This window comes from Chiloscyllium punctatum, chromosome 25, assembly GCF_047496795.1.
Source record: "Chiloscyllium punctatum isolate Juve2018m chromosome 25, sChiPun1.3, whole genome shotgun sequence".
NCBI lineage: Eukaryota > Metazoa > Chordata > Chondrichthyes > Orectolobiformes > Hemiscylliidae > Chiloscyllium > Chiloscyllium punctatum.
This window is the reverse complement of record NC_092763.1, coordinates 27,615,666-27,639,157: the sequence shown is the minus strand read 5'-3', so window position 1 is coordinate 27,639,157 and position 23,492 is coordinate 27,615,666. Positions and strand designations below refer to the sequence as shown.

Genomic DNA, 23,492 nt, shown 5'->3' with positions numbered 1-23,492 from the left:
GTGTACGGGTAAAGGTGTGAAAGTGTGGGAGTGAGTGTGCAGGTGTGAGACAGTGAGTGTGAGAGTGTGACGCTGTAGTGTGAGAATATGAGGGTATGGGTCTGAGAGTATGGGTGTGAGAGTGTGGGTGAGGGTGTCAAGGTGCAGGTGTGAGAGTGTTGGTATGAGAGCATAAGGATATGGATGTGATTGTATGAGAGTGTGGCTGTGGGCATGAGAGTGTGGACGTGAGTACAGGTTTGAGAGGGCAAGTGTGAGAGTGCGGGTGTGAGAGTGCGGGTGTGTGGGTTAAAGAGTGTGGGTGTGAGAGTACAGTTGTGAGAGTACGAGTGTGAGTGTAAGAGTGGTGATGTCTATAAATGAGGATACTTTTGTGTTTTGCCCAGTAACATGGAGATGTTATAATATTCACTGAAGGTAATTTAAGACCTGATCAATATTGTGTAAAATAAATGCACATTGTCATCTCATGCCATAATGTTCATGGATCACAATGCAAATGGATTGTTGATGTGGATGAGCTAAAGGAATGGCCCCATTAATGTTCCCATGGACCCAATAAAGTGAGACTATCGAAGGTCATAAATGACCATGCCGTCGCATCAAATAGTTGTTTTACTCTTGATGTCAATTGATGTGGCTCATGGTGAAGATGAGTGCTGAACCTAGCAAAGTCCAGCAGTTCTATTCCATCCCACTGAAGGGTAACTCTGACATGAAGGAGTGCACTGTTAGCTTTTTTGCTTGCACGGTGTGTGGGTTGAGAAATGTGCTAAGTGGAGAACAAAGGCAGTAACAAATTGAAAGGCAGCCATCCATGAGCCTAAACAAACCTAAATTAAAAATTAACAATTCATAAAAAGCAGTAATGTCAATGATGAGAGTAACATTTCCAAATAATTAACTACCCAGAGATCCAAATCTAGAGAGAAAGGTTCAGTCAAAAGGAGAATGTGTATTGACTTATCTATCCTGAGCTGAAAGTTATTCTGACTTTGACTCTCTGCAGATCACCATCTCATGTGAGTGCGCTGATACAGGGGACAGATTCAGGACATGGCTGAACAAGTTTTGGGATTCTTCGTACTCTATAGCTTCCTTGTGATAGCCCTTCTTTCCAAGAGCAGCCTCACTGTGCACGGGTAAGTGCCTGCACCAAGCATTTCACAGTCATACAAGTGTTACTCAGGAATTGGCTGGCAAATTGGATTCACATTTGGTGTGCAAGAAAGACGGCAGAGGGACTCAGGAGCCTTATGTGTGGGGCTTTCTGATGTGTGATGTTAGGTCCTTGTAATCTCTTTGTTTCTTTTCTTCCTCATGTTCTCTATCTTCCATATCCTTTTCTAACATAAACACTGAATGAAAAATACACATTTAGTATCTTATCCATCTCCTATAATCCCACACATAGGCAGACTTGCTGATCTCTATGGGGCCCTATTCTCTCTCTCGTTACTTTTTTTATCCTTAATGTATTTGTAAAATCCCTTTGGATTCTCCTTAATCCTATTTGCCAAATATGTCCCCTTTTTGCCCCCTTGATTTCCCTCTTAAGTGTACTCCTACTGTCTTTATACTCTTCTAAGGATTCACTAGTTCTCTCATGTTTCTACATTCCTGATGAAGGGCTTTCGCCTGAAATGTCAATTTTCTTGCTCCTCAGATGCTGCCCGACATGGTGTGCTTTTCCAACACCACTCTAATCTTGCCCGTACCTACACTTCCTTCTTATTCTTGACCAAAATCTCAATTTCTCTTGTCATTCAGCATTCCCTACAAATATTAGCAATGGTCTTCACCCTAACAGGAACATATTGTCCCTGAACTCTCAGTATCTCATTTTTGAAAGCTTCCCATTTTCCACCGTCCCTTTAGATGAGAACATCGCCCCCAATAAACTTTTGAAAGGTCTTGCCGAATACTGTCAAAATTGGCCTTCCTCCAATTTAAAACTTCAACTTTTAGATTTAGTTTCTCCTTTTCCATCACTATTTTAAAACTAATAGAATTATAGTCACTGGCCCCAAAGTTCTCTCCCATTGACACCTTTGTCATCTGCCCTGCCTTGTTTCCCAAGACTCAATCAAGTTTTGCACCTTGTCTAGTAGGTGCATCCAAATACTATATCAGAAAATTTCCTTGTACATACGTAACAGATTCCTCACATCTAAACCCTTAACATTATGGCAGTCCCAGTCTATGTTTGGAAAGTTAAAATCCCCTACCATAACCATCCTATTATTCTTACAGATAACTGGGATCTCCTTACAAATTTGTTTCTCAATTTCCCTATGACTACTGGGGGAACCTAAAAGAGATTTGGCAAGCACAGGGCCTTCACAATTCTAGTGCCAACTGCCTCCCTGATTGTAGCATCAGCTCTCCGCCTGCTGATCGGCTTTATTTGTAGCACTGATTGTGCAGGCATACACCTCTGGCACCATAAATTAACATTTTGGTTGCTGTCATCCACTAATTGATCCTTCTGAGCCTCGATTGAGATGCTGGGATGTCAGAGGCCTAAGTGCCCAGGGGGATAAAATAGTCAAAATAAAACACCAAGACTTGGAAATAAAATTCCTGGTCATGGGGATGTTTCATTTTAGGAGTATACAAGATGGATTAGATCAATAGGTGTTAATCATAAGTTCACTGGCATATCTTTCTGGGTGAGCAGAGCACTCAGTCTCGATTTCTGCAGGCTAAATGGCCCCTGTCCGCTCCCACGTTTTATTCTGCCCTGAAATGTAAAACCAAGCCTGTGAGGTTTTCATTTCAACAATGAAAGTAACAATCAAGATCAGGTATTTCCCCAAATTTGTGCTCAGTGACACTGGTAACCAAGTGGCCCAAACCACTTTAGTGGCAAAAACGACTATTGAGGTTTTTGGAGTGTGAAAGGGATATATGTCAATACAGTATGCCAAATCTCCTCAATCTGTTATTTCCATCCAACACTCATTCAGTCTAAATGAGGCCTCTGCTGGAAAACAACTAGTCTCTCATCCCAGTCCAACCTGACTCATTCAAATACTGGCATCCTGTCAATGTTACAATCAGACTTTCAGGTAATAAAGATACTTCCCATGGTTTTCTGTTTGTAACGGTTGAGCTTTCATTTTATATTCTCCTCATTGAGTGTGGCTGTTTCCGTATTCTTTGAAATGGATTTTCATGGCAAGTTTTCACTCCCAATGAAAACTTTAAAATCTCTGAAAGGTTCCAGGCCTTCAGTTAAAGCAACACTACCCCACCTCCACGTTGCTCACCAGCCTGACTTGGAAATCTATCACCTTTCCTTAATTGTCACTGGGTTAGAATCCTGGAATTCCCTCCTAACAGAACTGTGGGTATACCTACAACATTGGACAGCAGTAATTCACAAGCAGCTTATCAAGAGCAACTCAGGATGGACAATAGCCTGTGTCTCATGAATGAATAAAAGAAAATACAATCTCATAATTGACTTAGAAGAAAAGACAAAGAGTAATGGATCTCAGTTTGCTGACAATACAAAGAAGGTGGGAGGGAAGCTGTGGCGAGAACACAATAAGACACATTAAATGAGTGGGCAACAGTGGCAGATGCAGGGAAATGTTGGGAATTATGAGATTATTCTATTATGAATATATAACTCAGATTTATATGGTTTAGGAAAATAGCATTTAGTTTGTGGATTTAAAACTTTAAATGTAAGATAAATGAAAGTAGCTGGTTTGAGAAGGAGGTAACCAGCCCTGGAGTAATTACAAATCAAATTGAAAAATAGTGACCATTATATGATAGGATTTCACATTAAGTTTGAATGTGATTTATTTGTTTCATAGTGTCATAGTGGGAGTAAGTTTCTTGTGAAGGTGCCTTTGGGAAATAGTCACCCCAATTTGATAGAATATCATACTAAGTTCAAATGCAATACATTTCATTATAAAATGAATGTGTTAAATCTGAACAAAGCAAACTATGAAGGTATGAAGGGCAAGTTGTCTGTGGTGGATTGGGAAAATATATGAAAGGTTTGAATGGTCAATAGCAAGCATTTAAAGGGATACTATAGATGTTCAATATTGTAAAAATCCTTGAGCTTCCAGTTGCCTGCCACTTCAACACATCACCATGTTCTCATGCCAATATTTCTGTGTCATGTTCAGGTCTCTGTAGTGCTCCAGCAAGGCTGAATGCAACTTGGAGGAACAACACCTCGCCTTCTGTTGAGATACCTAAAGCCTTCAGCCATCAACATTAAGTTTACAATTCCAAAAGATGGACACTCCTCCATATTTGTTACCCTCCTCCTGCATCCTTAGATCCTACATTAATGGGTTACCCCAGCACTGCCAACCATTTTAAACTATTTCCACTTCTCATTGACACCCTACTCTATATATCTCTCCGTTTACAATCAGAAATCCTTTTGTTTACCTCGCCCTTCTTTCTCTCGGTCTCTCTCTCTCTCTCTAAGCACCATTTCCATATACTTTCTTCACTCCCCCCACCATCAATATAAATACGTCCTTTAGTTTTAGTTCTGATGAAGGGTCAGTGGACTTGAATCATTAACTCTGTTTTTCTCTCTACAGACATTGTCAGACCTGCTGAGTTTCTTCAGCACTTTGTTTTTGATTCAGATTTCCAGCAACTACAGTTCTTTGTTTTTATTTCAACATACATTCCTTGCTCGTAAACACTAAGACCCATTCTTACAAAAGGTGAATCAACCATGACTAACAAATGGTGTCAAAGATTGCATTAAATAAAGTGGCTTTTAAAGATGCTAGAAAATGTGGTAAGCCTGAGTAGTGGGAGAAATTTAGAAACCAGCAAAGGTGACTAGGAAATTGAGAATGAAAGAAAATGTAGAAAATAAATATGAGCTAGCATGAACCACAAGGTGGGCTATAAACGCTTCTTTAAGTAGGTGTCAGGAAAATAACAACTGGGACAAATGTGGGGATTAAAGAAATTGTAGTGGAGAACTGAGAAATAGAGGAGAACTAAACAGTCATTTTGTATTTATTTTCACAAAAAAAAGAAAATCTTGTAAAATTATTAGGCAAATGTGGGAATTATGAAACTGAGGAACTCAAAAAAACTAGTAAAAATGTAGTCTTGAAAAATTGACAGGTTTGAAGATTGATAAATTATGTCCTTGGGCCAATTGACTCCCCCCAGTACCAAAGGAAACACATGCAATGTGCCTTAATGACTACCATCCAATGGCTCTTACCTTCATAATTTTGAAATGCTTCAGAGGCTGGTCGTGGCCCATGCCAACTCTAACCTCCTAGCCTGCCTCAATCCCTCTCAATTTGCCTACCAATGAAACAGGACTGCAGGGGACACCATTTCCATAGCCCTACACTCATCCCTGGAACATCTTGATAACTTCTACTCATTGACTGCAATTCCATCTTCAACACTATAATTCCACCAGATTGGGCGGCACTGCAGCCTCACAGCGCCAGGGACCCAGGTTCGATTACAGCCTCGGGCGACTGTCTGTGTGGGGTTTTCACATTCTCTCTGTGTCTACGTGGGTTTCCTCCGGGTGCTCCGATTTCCTCCCACAGTCCAAAGATGTGCAGGTCAGGTAGATTGACCATGCTAAATTGCCCATAGTATTAGGTGCATTAGTCAGAGGGAAATAGGTCTGGGTGGGTTACTCTTCGGAGGGTCGGTGTGGACTTGTTGGGCCGAAGGGCTTGTTTCCATATTGTAGGGAATCTAATCTAACCTAATCTAATCTCAAAACTCTGAGACCAAGGTCTTGGTTCTGCCCTTGCACCTGGATCCTCAGCTTCCTAACCCACAGACTGCAATCGGTGAAGATAGACAACTGCATCTCCTCCATGATAACCCTCAACACTGGACCCCCCTCAATGATGTGTTCTCAGCCCCCTACTGTACCATCTGTATATCCACGACTGTGTAGCCAAATTCTGAATGAACCCCATCTACAAGTTTGCTGATGACACTACAACAATAGGATGGATATCCAATATTGATGAGTCAGAACACAGGAGGAGAAAGAGGGCTTGAAGCCTTCTGCTAATTATCATCTACCCCTGACCCTATCCCACTACCCTCAGCTGAAGAATCAATCTCCTCCATGCTGAACATCAACTGAAAGAAGCAGTAAGGGTGGCAAAGGTAGAGAATTTTCTCTGGGTTGAGAATTTCATGGAAGGCAAACAAGTCTGCTGTATTGTGAATGTGATATATTGTGTAATACTTCACTACATTTTTTACTATTAGCATTATATGCCCGAAGAAAAGTGACAAACGCTCAGTCATAGCTAAAGTCAACACGTGAACAAATACCTCACTGGTCGGAATCCTGAAAGATATGCAACTGGACCATTGGAAGTTAATTATATAACCTACGACAGCTAAGTAAAGTGCAATATAATGGATCTCTTATTCCTTATATTTGCACATTGACACTACATTGCTTCTACAACAAGTCTGCACAGAAACCATTAGAATTTGACCCCGGTTGGCACGGAAACCGCTGATAGCAGGGTTACTAGCATGCACTGATCCTGTGACCATAAATGGCAGGTACCTATACCCCCACAGTAAAATTGGATCTACACTTTGAGTGAACATGAATATGACTGTATATGAGACATAGTAAGAAACACTCAGACCCAAGTTCCATGTGATCTAACATCAGTATGACACAGATTCTTTTTTACATGCTTAGATTAAAGCTACAATTAACTCTTGATTTTGCATTTTCCACAAGTTCATTTACTACTCCCATTTTAATCATTGACGTTTGACTATGAAAATTTAACTTTTTACTCCCACTTCTTCCTTGTGATGTAGCTGTGAGATTTATATATATATATATATAATATGCATTTGAATATTATTTCCTTTAAATTTTCATCTTTTGAAATTTAGTTTAACCATATGAGTTGAGGGGGTGAACTCAGAGTTAACAATTAGCTTTATTCTAAAAAAATTACATTACCCATAATTCTGAAAGAGGAAGTTACCCAGAGTTCCAGCAAATTATCCAGAGGCTTTAGGGGGAGAACTTTCTAAGTTCATTCAGTATGTGTTGAGAATTATTCAAAGAGATCAATGAGCAGGAAGTATAGATTTAAGATAAGGAACAGAAAGTTTAGAGGGGATGTGAGGAAAAAAAAATCAACCAGAGTGTGGTGAAAATCTGGAACTCGTTGTTTGTAAGGGTGGTAGAGACAGAAACATTCATAACATTTAAGAATTATTTAGATGCACACTTATGATGTTAAGGTATAGAAGACTATGGGCCAAGTGATTGAAAATGGGATTAGAATAGATAGGTAGTTGTTTTTGACTAGTGTGACTTAAGTGAAAGGGCCTTTTTTTCTGTGCTATACATTTGTATGACTCTGTGAGAAAGATTTGTATCAACTAACCAAAATGCTGAAAGGCTTGTGATGAAGTAATGTGTTAAGCAATGTTCTGAAGAAAAGGAATTTGTAAGAACTAAATTACCTTAGAATAATAATCTTACCAGTGTTCTCAGGCTGGAGTACTGGGGATAGAGTTGGTAGAAAAAAAGTGAGCCACCACTTTTGAAGCTTTTAAAAAAAAAGGAAAAAGGAATTGGGGTTATGGGAAGGAATCTAAGACAGGAGCATAACTATCAGAATTAAGGACAAGTTATCTGCACTTCCATCAGATTACTAATAAATTTTAATTACTTGAAGGCCATCAAAATATTTTGAAAAATTTCTGTCTTGGAAATGAACTGGATTGGTCCTGTTAGAGATATAGTATTAGATGTTCTCAGAGTTGTAATAATGTTGGTAAGTTGCCTTACAATAGAAAGGATATTTTTAACCTAGAAAGATTGCAGAAAAGATTAACTAGACTGCTAGGTGGACTGGATGAGGCAGGGATTCTTTTCCCTGAAGCATAGGAGACTGAGGGATGACCTTATAGAGGACTATAAACTCATGAAAGGTAGGTAGCTAACAGCTTTTCCCCTTGGGAGGCAAGTCAAAAACAAGACAGTATAGGTTTAAGGTGAGAAGGGTTTAGAGAACAATAGAAACGATGATAAAAATGGAAAAGTCATCTATTCCCTTATAACACAGAATTAAACACAATAGAAAAAAATCCATATGGAATCAGTGCACTCTGGTACAACTTGGAGTCAAAGAGGTTTACAACATGGAAACAGGCCCTTCAGCCCAACAGTTTCCACAATTAATCTAGTACCATTTACCTGCATTTGGTTCATATCCCTCCATGTCTATCTCATCCATGTACCTGTCCAAACGTTTCTTAAATGACAAAATTGTATTTGCTCATTTCTTTCCTATTTTTGCAAACACCTTTGATTCACTGTAAACTTTTATTCACTGTAGCTGACTAATTTTCTTCTTGTTTTAGTGTTTCTCCAATTGTTGTGGATGCTCTTTCTTTCCACGATTTGATGCTGTCCCTAGATAGGCCTTACTCAGTGCCTCCTGACACCACTGAGCTCTTCTTCCTCTTGTGGGTTCAATCACTAGGCTTGTCTTCGCCTTCACCTACAGCATTGCACTGTTTCTGGACTTAACTTTAGTCGCTCCTTTGTTCCATATGCACAGCCACTATTACCATCATGCAGTAGGATGGGGTCTAGGCTGATCTGAGAGAACAATCTGCATTAAATGTTATTGTATAGAAATGATGATAAAAAGGGATGTCTTTCCAGGCCCTTGCATTTTCAGGTTTTACATCCATGTGATCTGGCATCCCTGTGACAGTGAGAAAGCAGCATGGCTATTCTTAGAGGAAAGCTGTAACACCTTCAAGAGCTTCCATCACTTCCCTGATTTGAAGTTGTGACTGATTTATTTTCTCCAAGGCACTAATTATGAGGACATGAGTCAGTTAACAGTCTGACATAGTCAACCTCACTGAAGGATACCTTCCAGTCAACATCATGGACACCCCACCCCACCCCACCCCACCCCACCCCATTAAGTGGGAACCAAGTCCAGTATAAACCCCTGTGGCCAATAAACAGTCCTTACAATTTGATGGAAGTGATAATACAATGTTCCCATATCCCACTCTAACTGATTATCAGATCTCTCTACACCACTCCTTATTATTGGACCTGTTTCTTACAGATTTCATCTGAGAATTCCCAAACCATATAGCCACTATCTCAATGTATTTGGTTTGCCTCACTTCTTATTCAATAAACCTCCACCAAGTCACTCATGTTACTAATTAATTTAGTAAATTGCGTGCATTACTCACCAGGGCAGACTAGCTTACTTCATCAGACTCATAATTGACTTTGATCACCCATTCTGAAATCTCTGGAACAGGAGGGCAAATTGAGAAGACAGAGGGAGAGGCGATGATAGTAATGAGCAGTCGGTGTGGTTGACTAGAGTTTCTACAGTTTTAAAAATGTAGACCAGACAGAGAAAGATGAGTAAATTTAAAGATAGACTCTCTGCAGTCCATGAAATCACCCAAGCCAGAATTCTTGGTTTTCTTCTGTAATTACACATAGACAACCTGGCACAGTTTATTGGTTTGTAAATAATGAATGGTATGTCTTACCAGTTCAACTGAAATTGTAAGCGAGATGAAATGATTGAATTTCTGTCTATTTTATTGCTCATTTAAATGAAGAATGGAATTAAACCAACGGAGCTGAAAAGGTGATAACTGAGCAAAGCTTACCTTTAGCTGACACCTGAAGGAGGCTGAATTATGCTGGTTATAGCTGATGGGATTGCTGGAGATATAGTTACAGGTGACTTGGTGCTTGTTTAAATTTTACTACAGTCAAAAAGATATTCCAAAGAGTTAAGTTCCCTTTCCCAGGTACCCTCAATGCTGAATGAGGAGGCGAGAGCAACAAATCTAAAACGTTTGAAAGGCCTCTCTATTGCTGATATTGTAAATAATAAGGCTCTCTGCTAGTATTTTAGACAGAGTTTCCAACAATTGACAATGCTTTAATTTCTGAATCTTATTGAATTCAAATTCCATTTTCTGCCATAGTGAGATTCAAACTGGTATCCTAGAAATTTATCAGCATCTCTGGGTTAATAGTTGAGCAATAATGCAATTAGGCCATCGCTCCCCCTAGACTATGTTCTCTCGGCTGGTATTCTCAACAGGATTTTATTTGTATCTGTATTATAGACCAATTTTTCTTTCAGCTGATATTAGATACAAGGCTCTCTTTACTGATAGTAGTGTCAGGGTATATTTTCTTGGTATTAAAGGTCATGCCCTCACTGTGGAATAATGAGCAAGGCTCTTTGCTGCTTTATATAGGCTACTATCTGCTGGTATTAAAGACAATGCTGTTTCTGCCCTCTCTCTGCTGGTTCTATGGATGGTACATTCTCTGATATTAGAGGTAGTGCTCTCTCTGCTGGTATTATGAACAGGCTTCTCTCTGGTGTAATAGGCAACATTCTGCTGGTGTTACCCAAAGTGCTTTCTCTGTTATTATGGAGAGTACACTCTCTGGTAGTGTTATGAGCAGGGTGTTATGAAGAGGGTGCTGTCAACCAGTAGCATACACAGAGCCTCCTCTGCTGTTATTATATATAGGGCTGTCTCTGCCTATACTATATTCAGAGCTGTTTCTCCTGGTTTTACAGGTAGGGACACTCTCTGCCTAGTATTGTAGCTATGGCTCTTTCTGCTGGATCTGCTTGATATGGCTCTTTCTGTCTTCTCTGCTGATATCACAAACAGTGCTCTTTTTTCTGCTGTTGATATGGCATTCTCTGCTGGAATTATAGACAGGGTTTCTTCAGCAATTATAGCCAGTATCTACTTTGAACTGGTATTATATGTAGTCCCCTCTCTACTGGTATAGTATATTCAAATCTCTCTTTGGTATGATATGATGTTCTTTCTGTTGGGATCTTAGATAATGCTTTGGTATTACATATAGTAACCTCTGCTGGTATACAGACAGGCCCTGGATCACTGAGCATTTCGACATTTTCCTGTCTTTTCCCTCTACTGTGCACACCGTTTCTATTTAATCATCCAATGTTATCTTGAATGCCTTAATCAACTCTGCCTCCACCACATTTCCAGGCAGTGTTGCTATCCTACGCACTACTTGCTGTGTGAACTTTTTTGTCTGACATCGTCCTTGCTTTGTTTGCACATCACTTTAAACCTACGCCCTCTCATCCTTTTCTTTTATGAGTAGGAACAGCTTCTCTTATCTACACTATCAAACCCACTCATGTTTTTGAAAAAGTCTCTTTTCACCAAGGTAAACTGTCCAAATTCTCAATCTTTTTGTATAATTGTAAACAAATTTTGTATCATTTGAAAATGTTGAAATTGACTGCTGCACACCAAGAACCAGATTATTAATATCTCTCAGGAAAAACAAGGCTTCCAGAACCTATCCACGACAAACCTTCCTCTGTCCAGCCTGAAAAGTATCCATTGATGATAACACTGTTTCTTATCACTCAACCAATTTTGGAGCCATGTCACCACTCTCTATTTTATACCAAGGCCTATCACATCCATCACATGTCCGTTTTGTGGTACTGTATCAGGTGCCTTTTGTAAGTCCATTGATATCACATCAACAGCGTTATCCTCATTGAACCTTTCTGTTGCCTCTACACAAGATTCCATGTTAGTTAAACACAATTTCCTCTTTCAAAATCCATGCTGGAACTTCCCACTCAATGTTACTTTTTTTTCCATGTGGCTACTAAATCTATCCTAAGTAATTCTTTCTAAAAATTTCCCCATAGCTGGAGTTGAACTGTAATTGCTGAGGTGATGCTTTCAAAATGTTTTGAATAAGAGCAAATTATCTCTAATTCTCCATTCTTCTGACACCTCTCCATAGTCTCAGGAAGAATGAGAGATTATGTCCAGTGCCCATACAATCTCCACTTCCTTCAATATCCTTGCATGCATCTCATCAAGTTCTGCTATCTTGTGACAGAGCCTCTTTCTCAACCACCATGTCCTGGGTAGCAACTCTTACTTTGGTAAAGACAGTTGCAAAGTATTCATGTAAAATTTCAGTAGTGTACTGCACTTGTGTCTAAATCCCCTTTGTGGTCCCGAATTGACTCAACTCTTCCTTTAAACGCTTTTTAAATATTTAAATGCCTAGAGAAGATTTTGGGACAACCTTTACGTTTTTTTTCCTCATAATTCCTCTTTGCTTCTCTTGTTTACTTTTTCATCTCCCCTCTGCAGAACCAATGTGGGACTGGCCTCTTTAATTGCCATGCCACCTAATTGAGAGAGATAAAGAAAGCGTCCACCTCTGCAACCTCAAACTTAGGAATTAAATGAGCAAATTGAGTTACCAGTAGCCTCCAGTTTGTGCCAGTGGCGTATTCCTGCGACAGAATAGGCTTCCTTATCCTCAACTCCATCTTAGTTCTTTTCCTGAAACAATTGCTCCCTCTCTCTTTTGGTTTCAAGGCTCCTTGTTTTTTCCTTAATTCTAAATTCTGCTGCTCCAATTTTAATCTCCCTAACTCAACTCTGTATTTCCTGTCACACTCTGGTTAAAATAAACCTTTTCATTACCATGCATTATAATCTTGTTCTTCATCTTTAACATTCCAAAGCTCCCTTTACATGAACCCTGTCCTGAAGTATTCAGTTTAAAGTTCTCTCTAGAGATTCACAATACCCCAAGACTCTGGTCCCAGTGCATTGCAAGTGAAGGGGTCCTGATCGACACCTCCCCTTTTCTCCAGTACTAGCACTGATTCCCTATAATTGAAACGAGTCCCAGTCTTTGAGCCTCTCATTCTATTCACTGATCCTATCTATCCTAAGCCATTTCTCATTGTGATTCGGACAGTAATCCGGAGATTGACCTTTGTGTTTCTGGTTTTTAATTCCATCCCAAGCCGCTCAGCAAAACATCTTTCTTAGTTCTATCTATGCCTTTTATATCCATGTGGGCCATGACGACTGGAATCTTCATTTCTCGTTTAAAGTTCCTCTCCTTCACCCGAACATATCTTTGACATGCTGACATACAGGATACAGGGTCTATCCCCTAATGAGACTGTTACCTTTGACACCCAGCCCTAAATGGAATAGTTTCCCTGCACCACAGTGGTTATGGTCAGTTTGCTCATCCTCCCTGCAACCACCCGCTCTCACCTACAGGCACTGCAAGCACATCAAGCAATTGATGCTTCCCCATTGTTACCTTCTGGGATGTTTAAATCTATATCTCCTACACTCATGTCCTCCTGTTCCTGATACCTGAGTAAATCAAAATCCAAAGGGATGTGACTGTCTTCTGGATCAAACCGTCCATGCCTGAGGGAAATGTGCATAATCATATCCCTTATTGCCTGATGCTGCTCAGAGGGACAGGGAGTGTAATGACTCATTATGCCTTCCCTCACTAATACCAGTAAGTTTCATACTGTGCAGCTGATAGACTGTCTGCCAAAGCAACTGTTTCTTGCATCAAGTTTGGTATTTGAGAACCAATTTAGTAAATGCAGTGCTGAACCTGTTAAAATCAGTTCCTTCCTAAGTGTGAAATATTACCATGTCCATTAAACTCTACCTTCTCCATCTTAAAATTTGAATGATTTGATTTGTATGAATTTATTGTTGTGTATTTTACAGTAAGAATACAGTAAAATAGTGAAAAGCTTTCATTTGTCACCACGATTGAGCACCGTTGAGTGAGTGATTTTAAGAATAAGGAACAAGAAAGGAAAGATATAGCTTGAAGAGAGTTGATTGGTCCTGAGCTAGTTCATCACGAACAACGACACCTATGCCGCCATCCTTCCTTCACCAGTGCACACCGGACCAACCAATGATGAAATCGCTGATCCTCAGTTGCCATCTATTGCCTCTACCAATATAACAGCTGCCAATTCAGGTACCAGGTTTTGTGCTCCCATCTGAAAAGTAAGGCCCACTCTCCTCCATGCGTTGGGCCTGTGTGAGCTTGCTCAGTTTGCCAATGCTGTCTGAGCTCAGGACAAAATGTAGGTAAAGGTATAGAGAGGGGGGAAAAAAGGAAATAGAGAAAAAAATTGCAAGTGGAGTGGACAAGCTCCAGCTCAGGAGCTCTACTCCACCTTCTTGTTCAGTATCTTTGCTCTGCGTTAGTCACCACATGGAGATGTCAAGTGGTTTCTGCCTTCATGATTCATGCTGCTCTGTATTGTCCCCAGCTGATCTGAACTATGAGTACACATTAGACAAAGAAACAAAAGTAATAAGTACTCATCAGAACAACCAGGAAATGTTGTGTGTAGAAAACTCAAGGATTGGATGAGGTCATTTTATCCTCTTGGGATCCTCGAATAAATTATTAGATTAGATTAGATTAGATTACTTACAGTGTGGAAACAGGCCCTTCGGCCCAACAAGTCCACACCGCCCCGCCGAAGCGCAACCCACCCATACCCCTACATTTACCCCTTACCTACACTACGGGCAATTTAGCATGGCCAATTCACCTGGCCTGCACATCTTTGGACTGTGGGAGGAAACCGGAGCACCCGGAGGAAACCCACGCAGACACGGGGAGAACGTGCAAACTCCACACAGTCAGTCGCCTGAGGTGGGAACTGAACCCGGGTCTCTGGCGCTGTTATGTGCACCTTACCTCCCCTTAGTGTGCATCATTCCATTTTCCTTGATTAACAAAAGGCTGCCAATGTCAAAGTTGCAAACTGTCTGGCATTCTCCATGTTTCAGACTCTCAATGTGAAGGCAGGATTTCATCTCCACAAGGTCACTCTTACCGATACTGTCATGAACAGATGCAACTGCAACAGATAGATTGGCGAGGATGAGGTCAGATATGTTTTTCCCTTACGTTCGGTCTGCTGTAGGTGATTAGTATAGTAGCAACCGCCTTTAGGACCCGACTAGCATCAAACAGTAGTGTTGCTGCCAGTGGACATTGAAATCCCCACCCAGAGTATATTATGCACCCTTGAAAGCCTCAGTTCCTCTTCCAATTGTTGTTCAATATGGAGGAGTACTGATTCATCAACTGAGGTAGGACAGTATAACTCTGCAGGAATTGTTACAATTTGATTGGTTCGTGGGCCATCAGTGCATTCCGAACTCCTACCACTGTTTTTTAAAAAAAAACTTGCCTTTCACACCTCCTTTGAACTTTACCCCCCTCACCTTAAATGCATGCTCCCTTTATATTAGACCTTTCAACTCTAGGAAAAAGATTCTGACCGTCAACCCTAACTATGCATTTCAAAATTTTATAGACTTTGGTCAAGTCTCTCCTCAGCCTCCACCACTCGAGAGAAAACAACCTGGGCTTTTCTAGTCTCCTTATCGCTCATAGCCTTGAATCCAAGCAACATGGGTCCAAACACATCACCAGGTCAGAGTAATTGGATACTCCAGAGTTGCACACAATGATTTCCTGCAATAGGATTAGTGTCAGGCCATTCAGCCCATCAAGTCTGTATCTGCTGTCCATGGAGCAGGAGAATGGAGCAGATTAGACTGTTCTATCTCCAAGACCACATAAGGTTATGTTCCTCATGCCCCCATTAATTTCCTTCTGAAAGTATTTAACATCTCCACATTCACCCATGTTATGAGCAAGGTGAACCATGTCAGTACCACTTGCGGTGTAAAAACCTGTTTTCCACATGTTCCCCTCTGACATCTTCTGACTGAACCTCTAAATCTTTTTCCCAAAGTCCTTGCACCATCAACTGGTAGGAATAGTTTTGCTTTGTCTACCTTTATTTAATTTCATTTCACCTCTTTCACTCCACAGTCCCAGGTTCTCCAACTAAACCTTGTCACTCGTCCTGGGAACATTCTAGTGAATTTCCTCTGCACCTTCTCAAGGTCTCTCACAACCTTCCTAAAGTCATGATCCCAGATTTGGGGACACTATCCTAGTTGTGGCCAAATCAGATCTCTCAGCAGAAGTTCCTTGCTTTTGCGTCTATATCTCTATTAATGAAACTCAGGTTTCCATAGGATTAATTAATCACCCTCTCAATGTGTCCTGTTACCTTCAATAATTGATACATATGATCCCCAGATCACCTGACACTGCAAACTCTTTAGAATTGGACAATTCCATCTATGTTGCCTTTTCCTATCCCTCCACCAAAGTGCACCACTTCCCACCTCACTGTGTTAAACTCTATGTACCTCTTGTCTGCCCACACTGCTTATCTATCTGGTACTGATTCATATCGTCCATGCTATATGCATCCAAACATCCTCCAAATTGTGCAATATGAATGGCAAGTTTTGAAATTGACTCTGTATTCCAATATCTAAGTCATTATAAGTAACAAAAGCACTGATCCCAGTCCTGTGCCTTAGGGATATCACTGTCTACTGTACTGTAATCTGGGAAACAGCCAGCTATCATGACTCCTTTCCTTGAGATAATTTTTATCTAATTTGACACTGACCCTCCTTTTCCATGAGACTCAATTTAACCTCCATTTAGTTAACTGGTCTTTTGTGTGGTACCTTGTCAAATACTTTCTTAAAAGCCCTGTAGACAACATTTGCTGCATTCTCTTAATCAGTTATCTAATTTAGCTTAGTAGGAAACTGAATGAGAGCAGTCAAATAGAATTGGCCTTTTACAAATCCTGCTGGTTTTCCTTTATTAACGTAAGCCTCTCCGAATGCCTATTGACTCTTTTTTTTAAACCCTCATTATGAATTCCAAAACCTAATGCAACACTGATGTTGAACTATCTGGCCTGCAGTTGCTAGGGGCATCTTTTGTTTTTGAAAAAAAGACATCTCCTTAGAACTGTCCAATCCTTTAGTATGTTTTCTGTATCTGAGGAAGATAGGAAAATTAAGGCAAGCCTGTCCTCTTTATTCAGAACTTCCTCCAGCAACTGGCATTTGATTTATTTGGACCAGGTGATATATCTACGCCTTTTTAATTTTCACACTAATTTTGTTGCTGCCATCCCTGATTTTGTTGATATTTTGTCAGATTCCTCCTCAGTAAACAATGATAGTAAGTGTACATTAATTACTCTAACATTGCTCTGTGTTTTGTCCCTAATAGGATCCACTCCACCTCTTACTGTCCACCTCTTATTCATGGGCTAGTAAATGATTTTCAGCTTCACTTTTAAGTTGGTTGCCATTTTTGTCAAGTGATTATACTTGACCTTTCTCACTCAAAAAATTCACCTGGCTTGCATCGTGTACCTTCCATGTTTGACATTTGTTTTGGATCCATTGGCTCCAGTACTTGTTACACTCAAACACCTAACTGAGACCTCTCTGGTGAAAGTTCTCATCTGTGCCAGCAGCATCTGAGCACTGATTTATTAAATGCTCTCCTCACAGGTCACCATTGGTCACTACTGTGCGCATTTTGAGGACAGAAATGGACTCAAATTCTCTGCTGATCCATACCCTTTCATCACCCAATAAATTAGCTTTCAGGTCCTTGCCTTCCAATCAAGCTACGCTTTGGTCTTAGCCTGAACCCCTTCTTGACTGTCTTATAGAGCTATTTCAGTCAGCCATTCATTTTTGTCATTAGAAAGCGCTTTCAAACAGTACCTTGCTGTTCCTCCCTTGTTCCCTTTACATAACACAGCTCGTTCATGAGGAAAGTGTAGTTCTGGGAATTCTGCTGTATAACAAGGAAATGCAAATCCTGTCTATATCCTTGTTCAATAGGTAGGCGAATACCCAATCATGCTTACACTCATGCCCACCCTTCTAAACACACACCGGGTATGCTGGACAGACAACTTGGTACTCAGATACTCAGGCAGTTAGATACCAAGATGCATGAGCAACTAGATATCTGGATTGTTATACTTCTGCAGGGGGAGTGGATGGATAATTAAGTCCCACAACTCCAGGAGCAATACTAAAGGTGTACATGTTTTATTGAATCATCAAAATAGTCACTTTGTCTCTCTTTTATATGACTATCTGGAGTAAAAGAAATGTCCTCTGGCTTCTTTAATGAATGCAAATATAACCCATTTATATTAAGCAAGACTTGTTCTTTAGCAAGTGTTTTTAGTTAACAATTAAGCTACAATTCAGAATTAAACTGCATCCTGTTATTCTCAACAACTTGCATCCATATGTAAACAAGACTCTGCAGAGATATTATGGGTTTGGAAAAATAGGTTATAAAAGGAACAACACCCCTGTGGTTCATAGGTAAGAATTCAGAAGCCATGAAAAACCTTTTTGCAGTTCCTTTTTGTTTTAAGTTAAAAATCACACAACACCAGGTTATAGTCCAACAGGTTTAATTGGAAGCGCACTAGCTTTCGGAGCGACGCTCCTTCATCAGGTGATAGTGGAGGGCTCAATCCTAACACACAGAATTTATAGCAAAATTTTACAGTATGATGTAACTGAAATTGTACATTGAAAAATTGATTGTCTGTTAAGCCTTTCATCTGGTAAAATACCGTGATAATTTCACTTCCGTCATGTGTAAATCACAAAACCTTTTCTTAAAAAGTTGCATTCTCTGGTTAGCTGTTAACAATGGTGATAACTGGACAATATGTTGAAGGTGTTAACCTCCAGGGTTCTCTGTCTATGCCATGATGTTTAGATTGATTCTAATCTAAAAAGTGAGATAATGGAGTTTTACATGAATGCATGCAGTTTTTGAGCAAAGTACAATGTAACCCTGAAAGTACAAATTCACCCCACAAAATATATGTGTGTGTGTGTGTCTGTGTCTGTCTGTCTGTCTGTCTGGGTTGGAGGTTGTGTGTGTGTGTGTAGTGAGTGCAGAGTGTCTTAAGTGTGTGTGCATGCTTATGTGCGAGCGTACGCGGTGTGCAATGTGCAATGGTGGTCACCTGTAATGTGACATGAACCCAAGGTCCTAGTTGAGGCCCTCCCTATGGGTACTGAACTTAGCTATCAGCCTCTGCTCGGCCACTTTTCGCTGCTGCCTGTCCCAAAGGTCCGAGGTCGAATATCCTGGACCACTGAAGTGTTCCCCAACAGGGAGAGAACCCTCCTGTCTGTTGATTGTTGTGCGGTGCCCATTCATCCGTTGTCGTAGCCTTTGCTCGGTTTCCCCAATGTACCGTGTCTCAGGGCATCCTTGCCTGCAACGTACAAGATAGACAATGTTGGCTGAGTCACATGAGTACCTGCCACGTACAATGTAGGAGGTGTCCACACGTGTAATGGTGGTATCTATGTCCACGTCTTACAGCGCCTACCATGACAGGGTTGTATGGAGTTGTCCTGAAAGTTGGGCAGCTTGCTACGAACAATGATCTGTTTGAGGTTTGGCGGTTGTTTAAAGGCAAATAGTAGACGTGTGGGGAAGGTCTTGGTGAGGTGCTCATCCTCATTGATAATGTGCTACAGGTCACGGACAACATGATGTAATTTTTTTAGCTCCTGGGAAATACTGAACAACGAAGGGTACCCTATTGGTTGCAGCACATGTCTGTTGTCTGAGGAGGTAATTACGGTTCCGAGCTGTGGCACGTCGGAACTGGCGGTCAATGAGTTGGGCATCGTACCCCATTCTTGTGAGGGCATCCCTGAGTACTTCCAGGTGTCCATTACGTTCCTCCTCATCTGAGCAGATTTGGTGTATGCGTAGGGCTTGTCCATAGGGGATGGCTGTTTTAATATGTTTTGGGTGGAAGCTGGAGAAGTGTAGCATTGTGAGGTTGTCTGTGGGTTTGAGGTAGAGTGTGGTGCTGTGGTGTCCATCCTTGATGGAGATGCATGTGTCCAAGAATGAGACAGATAGTCGAGAATAGTCCATGATGAGTTTGATGGTGGAATGAACTTATTGATGTCACTGTGTAGTTTTATCAGTGACTCCTCGCCATGGGTCCAGAGGAAGAAAATGTCATAATGTCCCTGGTGTATAATGTTGGTTGGAGATCCTGCCTAGAGAAAAAGTCTTGTTCGAACCTGTGCATAAAAATGTTGGCATATTGGGGTGCAGATTTGGTCCACATGGCTGTTCCGTGTGTCTGGATGAAGAACTGGTTGTCAAAGGTGAAGACGTTGTGATCAAGGATAAAACGGATGAGTTGTAGGATGGTGTTTGGAGATTGGCAGTTGAGTATTGGTGTTGGAGTTGGTGTTGGTGTTGTTTTAGTTGATTAGATTCAATTGCCAACAGTTGCAGAATGAAGGAATACCTTTAGACCTGATTTCAGATTCAGCTATGAGTTCTGATAATTGAAAATGTTATCAGATTTCACAAATCCTTCATTGAGACCTTTCAGCCTGTTTCACTCTGTCTCTTACTGATTTAAAAGTGAGAGAGGTATTTTCCTCTTCCCTGCAAGCTTCTCCAATAACAACTGTAAAAACACACACCCAACTTCAGGCCAGAGGCTGCTGCTCATGAACAAGCAGCACAGATCCTAGCCTCTTTATCAAGCAATTAAAGGCTATAAAATTCATCACTTGTCACCCTTCATTTAACTACTACTTCTGAAAGACAACATCCAGAGGACAGGATAGAGTGTCAACCTTGATTTTTGTGCTCAAACACTAAAGCACGATATATTCAGAACATTGCGATTCAGAGGCAAAAACGTACTGCAAGTTGAGCCATAGTTCCATGCCCAGACACTTGAACATCTTGTATCTTTTGACAGCCAAATATCTTGATATCTGAATACTTGGTAACATAGTACTTGAACAGCTGGATACCTGAGCATTAACTCAGTGCACAGATGCAGGTACAAAGAGAATACGGTAGAGGTATGGGTCTGGGTGGGTTACTCTTCAGAGGGTCATTGTGGACTTGTTGGGCCGTAGGGCCTGTTTCCACACTGTAGGAATTCTTAAAGAAAAAAATTCAGACAGAGATGCAGAGAGGAAAAGTAGCAAATCACTTCTGGTAAAGATCAATGTTTTTATTTGGCAGCAAAATTCACTTCACTTATATGAGCTAGTTAGAGTCTCAAACTAGGTAAGTGCTCAGAGATGCTAAAGCGCTGCATGTTTTCCCAGCACTGAATGAACTGGGGTGGGGGGTAGTGTAGTTCTTAATTGAAATGGAACTCTGGAATACCACGTAAACAGCATTGTCATGATCTAATGGAGAGAGGTTTTCTAGACATACGCCTTGCTGTTGTTTATCATATGTGAAACTCAGTTGGAAGCTGGTATTGGTTAGGACTCCTGATCTACCTGGGTGAAAAAGGAACAACACATTGTGAATCTGTGGAACGAGATAGAGCCAAATGTTTGTGAAGAGTGAAGTGAAAACCTCCAGTTGTTTAAGACATTAAGTTATGGTATCACCTATTGAAAGTAAAATTTGCTCTTTTATTTAAGCTATCCATTGCCTGTTAATTTGTATTTCTTTTATCTTGGCTCTGATGTTAAAGTAAAAACTCTAAAAGGTTATGGTAACTTCTTTGTATTAGGGGTCTTTCAGAAAATTTGGTAATTTTGCTTAATGGCTTCCCCACAGGGTTCATAATGAGATCAATTTTAGTTTATATTTACTCCCAGCTTCCTAACTGCTCCTGGCAAGAATGGAGATATTGACAGGCCTTGATTTGACACCAACAGAAGCATTCATGTTTGAATCTCAATTTCCTGAATAATAATGAAAGGTTTGACCAGTGTATGTGGGCAGCATTTAACTTCACTGATCATACAGATGTAAACAATTGCTTGTAAAATTTGATTTACAAATGTCACAAAACCTGATCAGCTTTCTGCTTGGTATGGGTCTTTGTTGAAAGTCCAACCTCAAATACACAGGAAAGAAATACCTTTCAGATTGAACATTGAGTTGAGATCTTGCTGACCTCATCCTGCTTATTTGTTGATATAGAAGGAGTGGGTTTTGGGAATAGGAAGGCTTTGCTATGCCTCAGTTGAGACACCACAAGAGGCATGGCAAGAAGGTATGGAGGCAGATGATCCATTACATGGGCTATACCATAAACAACCACAGTAAATGTCATAACTTGTTCTGTCGTAAAAAGATACAGACAGCATGAGGACACTCTAAAGAACCGAATGCCCCTCTAAACTATTTTACCATTCGGGACTGACCTGTATCTTAAATCCATTTTTCCATCTTGCACTGTATTCTTTAATGCCATTCCCTAACAAAATTATTTTAATTTCTTTTTAAGTGAAACCCCAAAGGAGAATATTCCAGTATTCCATCTTCCTTTTATATGAAGACGCTTCCTGATATCACCCCATAATGATGTAGCTCTAGTTTTGAGGTTTGTCTCTTATTCTTCTTTTTCAGAAAAGGGTGATAAAAAAAACAAGAAACTAACATATATCCAACAGAATTCATTAGAAATCATTAAAAATATTATAAAAAGGCACTTTGATAAGTTCACGGTAATCAGGCAGAGTCAACATGGTTTTGTGAAAAGGAAATCACGTTGAATCAATTTGTTGAAGTTCTTTGAGAATGTAATTTGTTTGTTGAATAAAGGGGTACTATTGTATCATTGGTCTTGGATTTCTAGAGGGCATTTTTTTAAAAAAGAATTCAAAGTATGTGGCCTTCAGCAATTATCACCCACCATTAATTACCCAGAGGGCAGTTTTGGAAAGGTGCAGAAGTAACAGGGTTGTTGTCATGGGTGACTTCAACTTCCCTAATATTGATTGGAAAGCTCCTTTGTGCAAATACTTTGGATGGAGCAGAACTTGTCAGGTGTGTCCAAGAAGGATTCCTGACTCAATATGGAGATAGGCTGATGAGAGGGGAAGCCATATTGGATTTGGTGTTTGGCAATGGACCAGGTCAGGTGTCAAATCTCTCGGTGCGAGAGCATTTTGGTGATCGTGATCATAACTCCCTGAAATACTTATTAATTCATGGGGGGGGGATAGGGACAGACAGTTTGGGAAAGTCTTTAGTCGGGGGAGGGGAAGTTACAATGCAGTTGGCAGGAACTGTGGATCATAAGTTTGGAACAGATATTCTTAGAAATGCACAACAGAAATTTTAAGGTTGGTAGGGGAGCACCTCCTGCAAGTGCTGGATAAGTTTGTCCTACTGATGCAAGGAAGGGATATTAGGGTGAAGGGATCTTGGATGACAAGAGATGTGGAACATCTAGTCAAGAGGAAAAAGGAAGCTTACGTAAGGTTGAGGAAGCAAGGATCAGACAGGGCTCTTTGGGGAGGTGGGGTGGGGGATGGGGAGGTAAGGGGGTGGGGGAGGGGTTACAAGGAAGCCAGGATGGAAGGAACTGGAAAATGGACTTAGAAGATCAAGAAGGGGGCAAGAAAAAGCCTTGGTGGGTAGGATTAAGGAAAATCGCAAGGCGTTCTACACTGAGGATAAGAAGATGGCCAGAGTGAGGGTGGGCAGGTCAAGGGTAATGGAGGGAACTTGTGCCTGGAATCAGAGGAGGTAGGGGAGTTCTTGAATGAACACATTGCTTCAGTATTCACTATTGAGAGGGATCTTGTCGTTTGTGGAGACAGTGTGAAACAGGCTGAGATGCTCAGACAGGTTGATGTTAAGAAGCAGGATGTGCTGGAACTTT

General features: G+C 40.6%; 1 protein-coding gene across 1 annotated transcript in view; it reads left to right on the top strand.

Moving 5' to 3' along the window:
• The window catches only part of LOC140495785 (gamma-aminobutyric acid receptor subunit alpha-3-like), a 240,500-nt gene that overhangs the window by 19,395 nt on the left and 197,613 nt on the right, over positions 1 to 23,492 (top strand). Inside the window, exon 2 of the mRNA XM_072594888.1 lies at positions 1,010 to 1,142. Coding sequence (XP_072450989.1) covers positions 1,057 to 1,142 — 86 coding nt within the window. The 5' untranslated portion in view covers positions 1,010 to 1,056. The remainder of the gene's footprint in view (positions 1 to 1,009; positions 1,143 to 23,492) is intronic.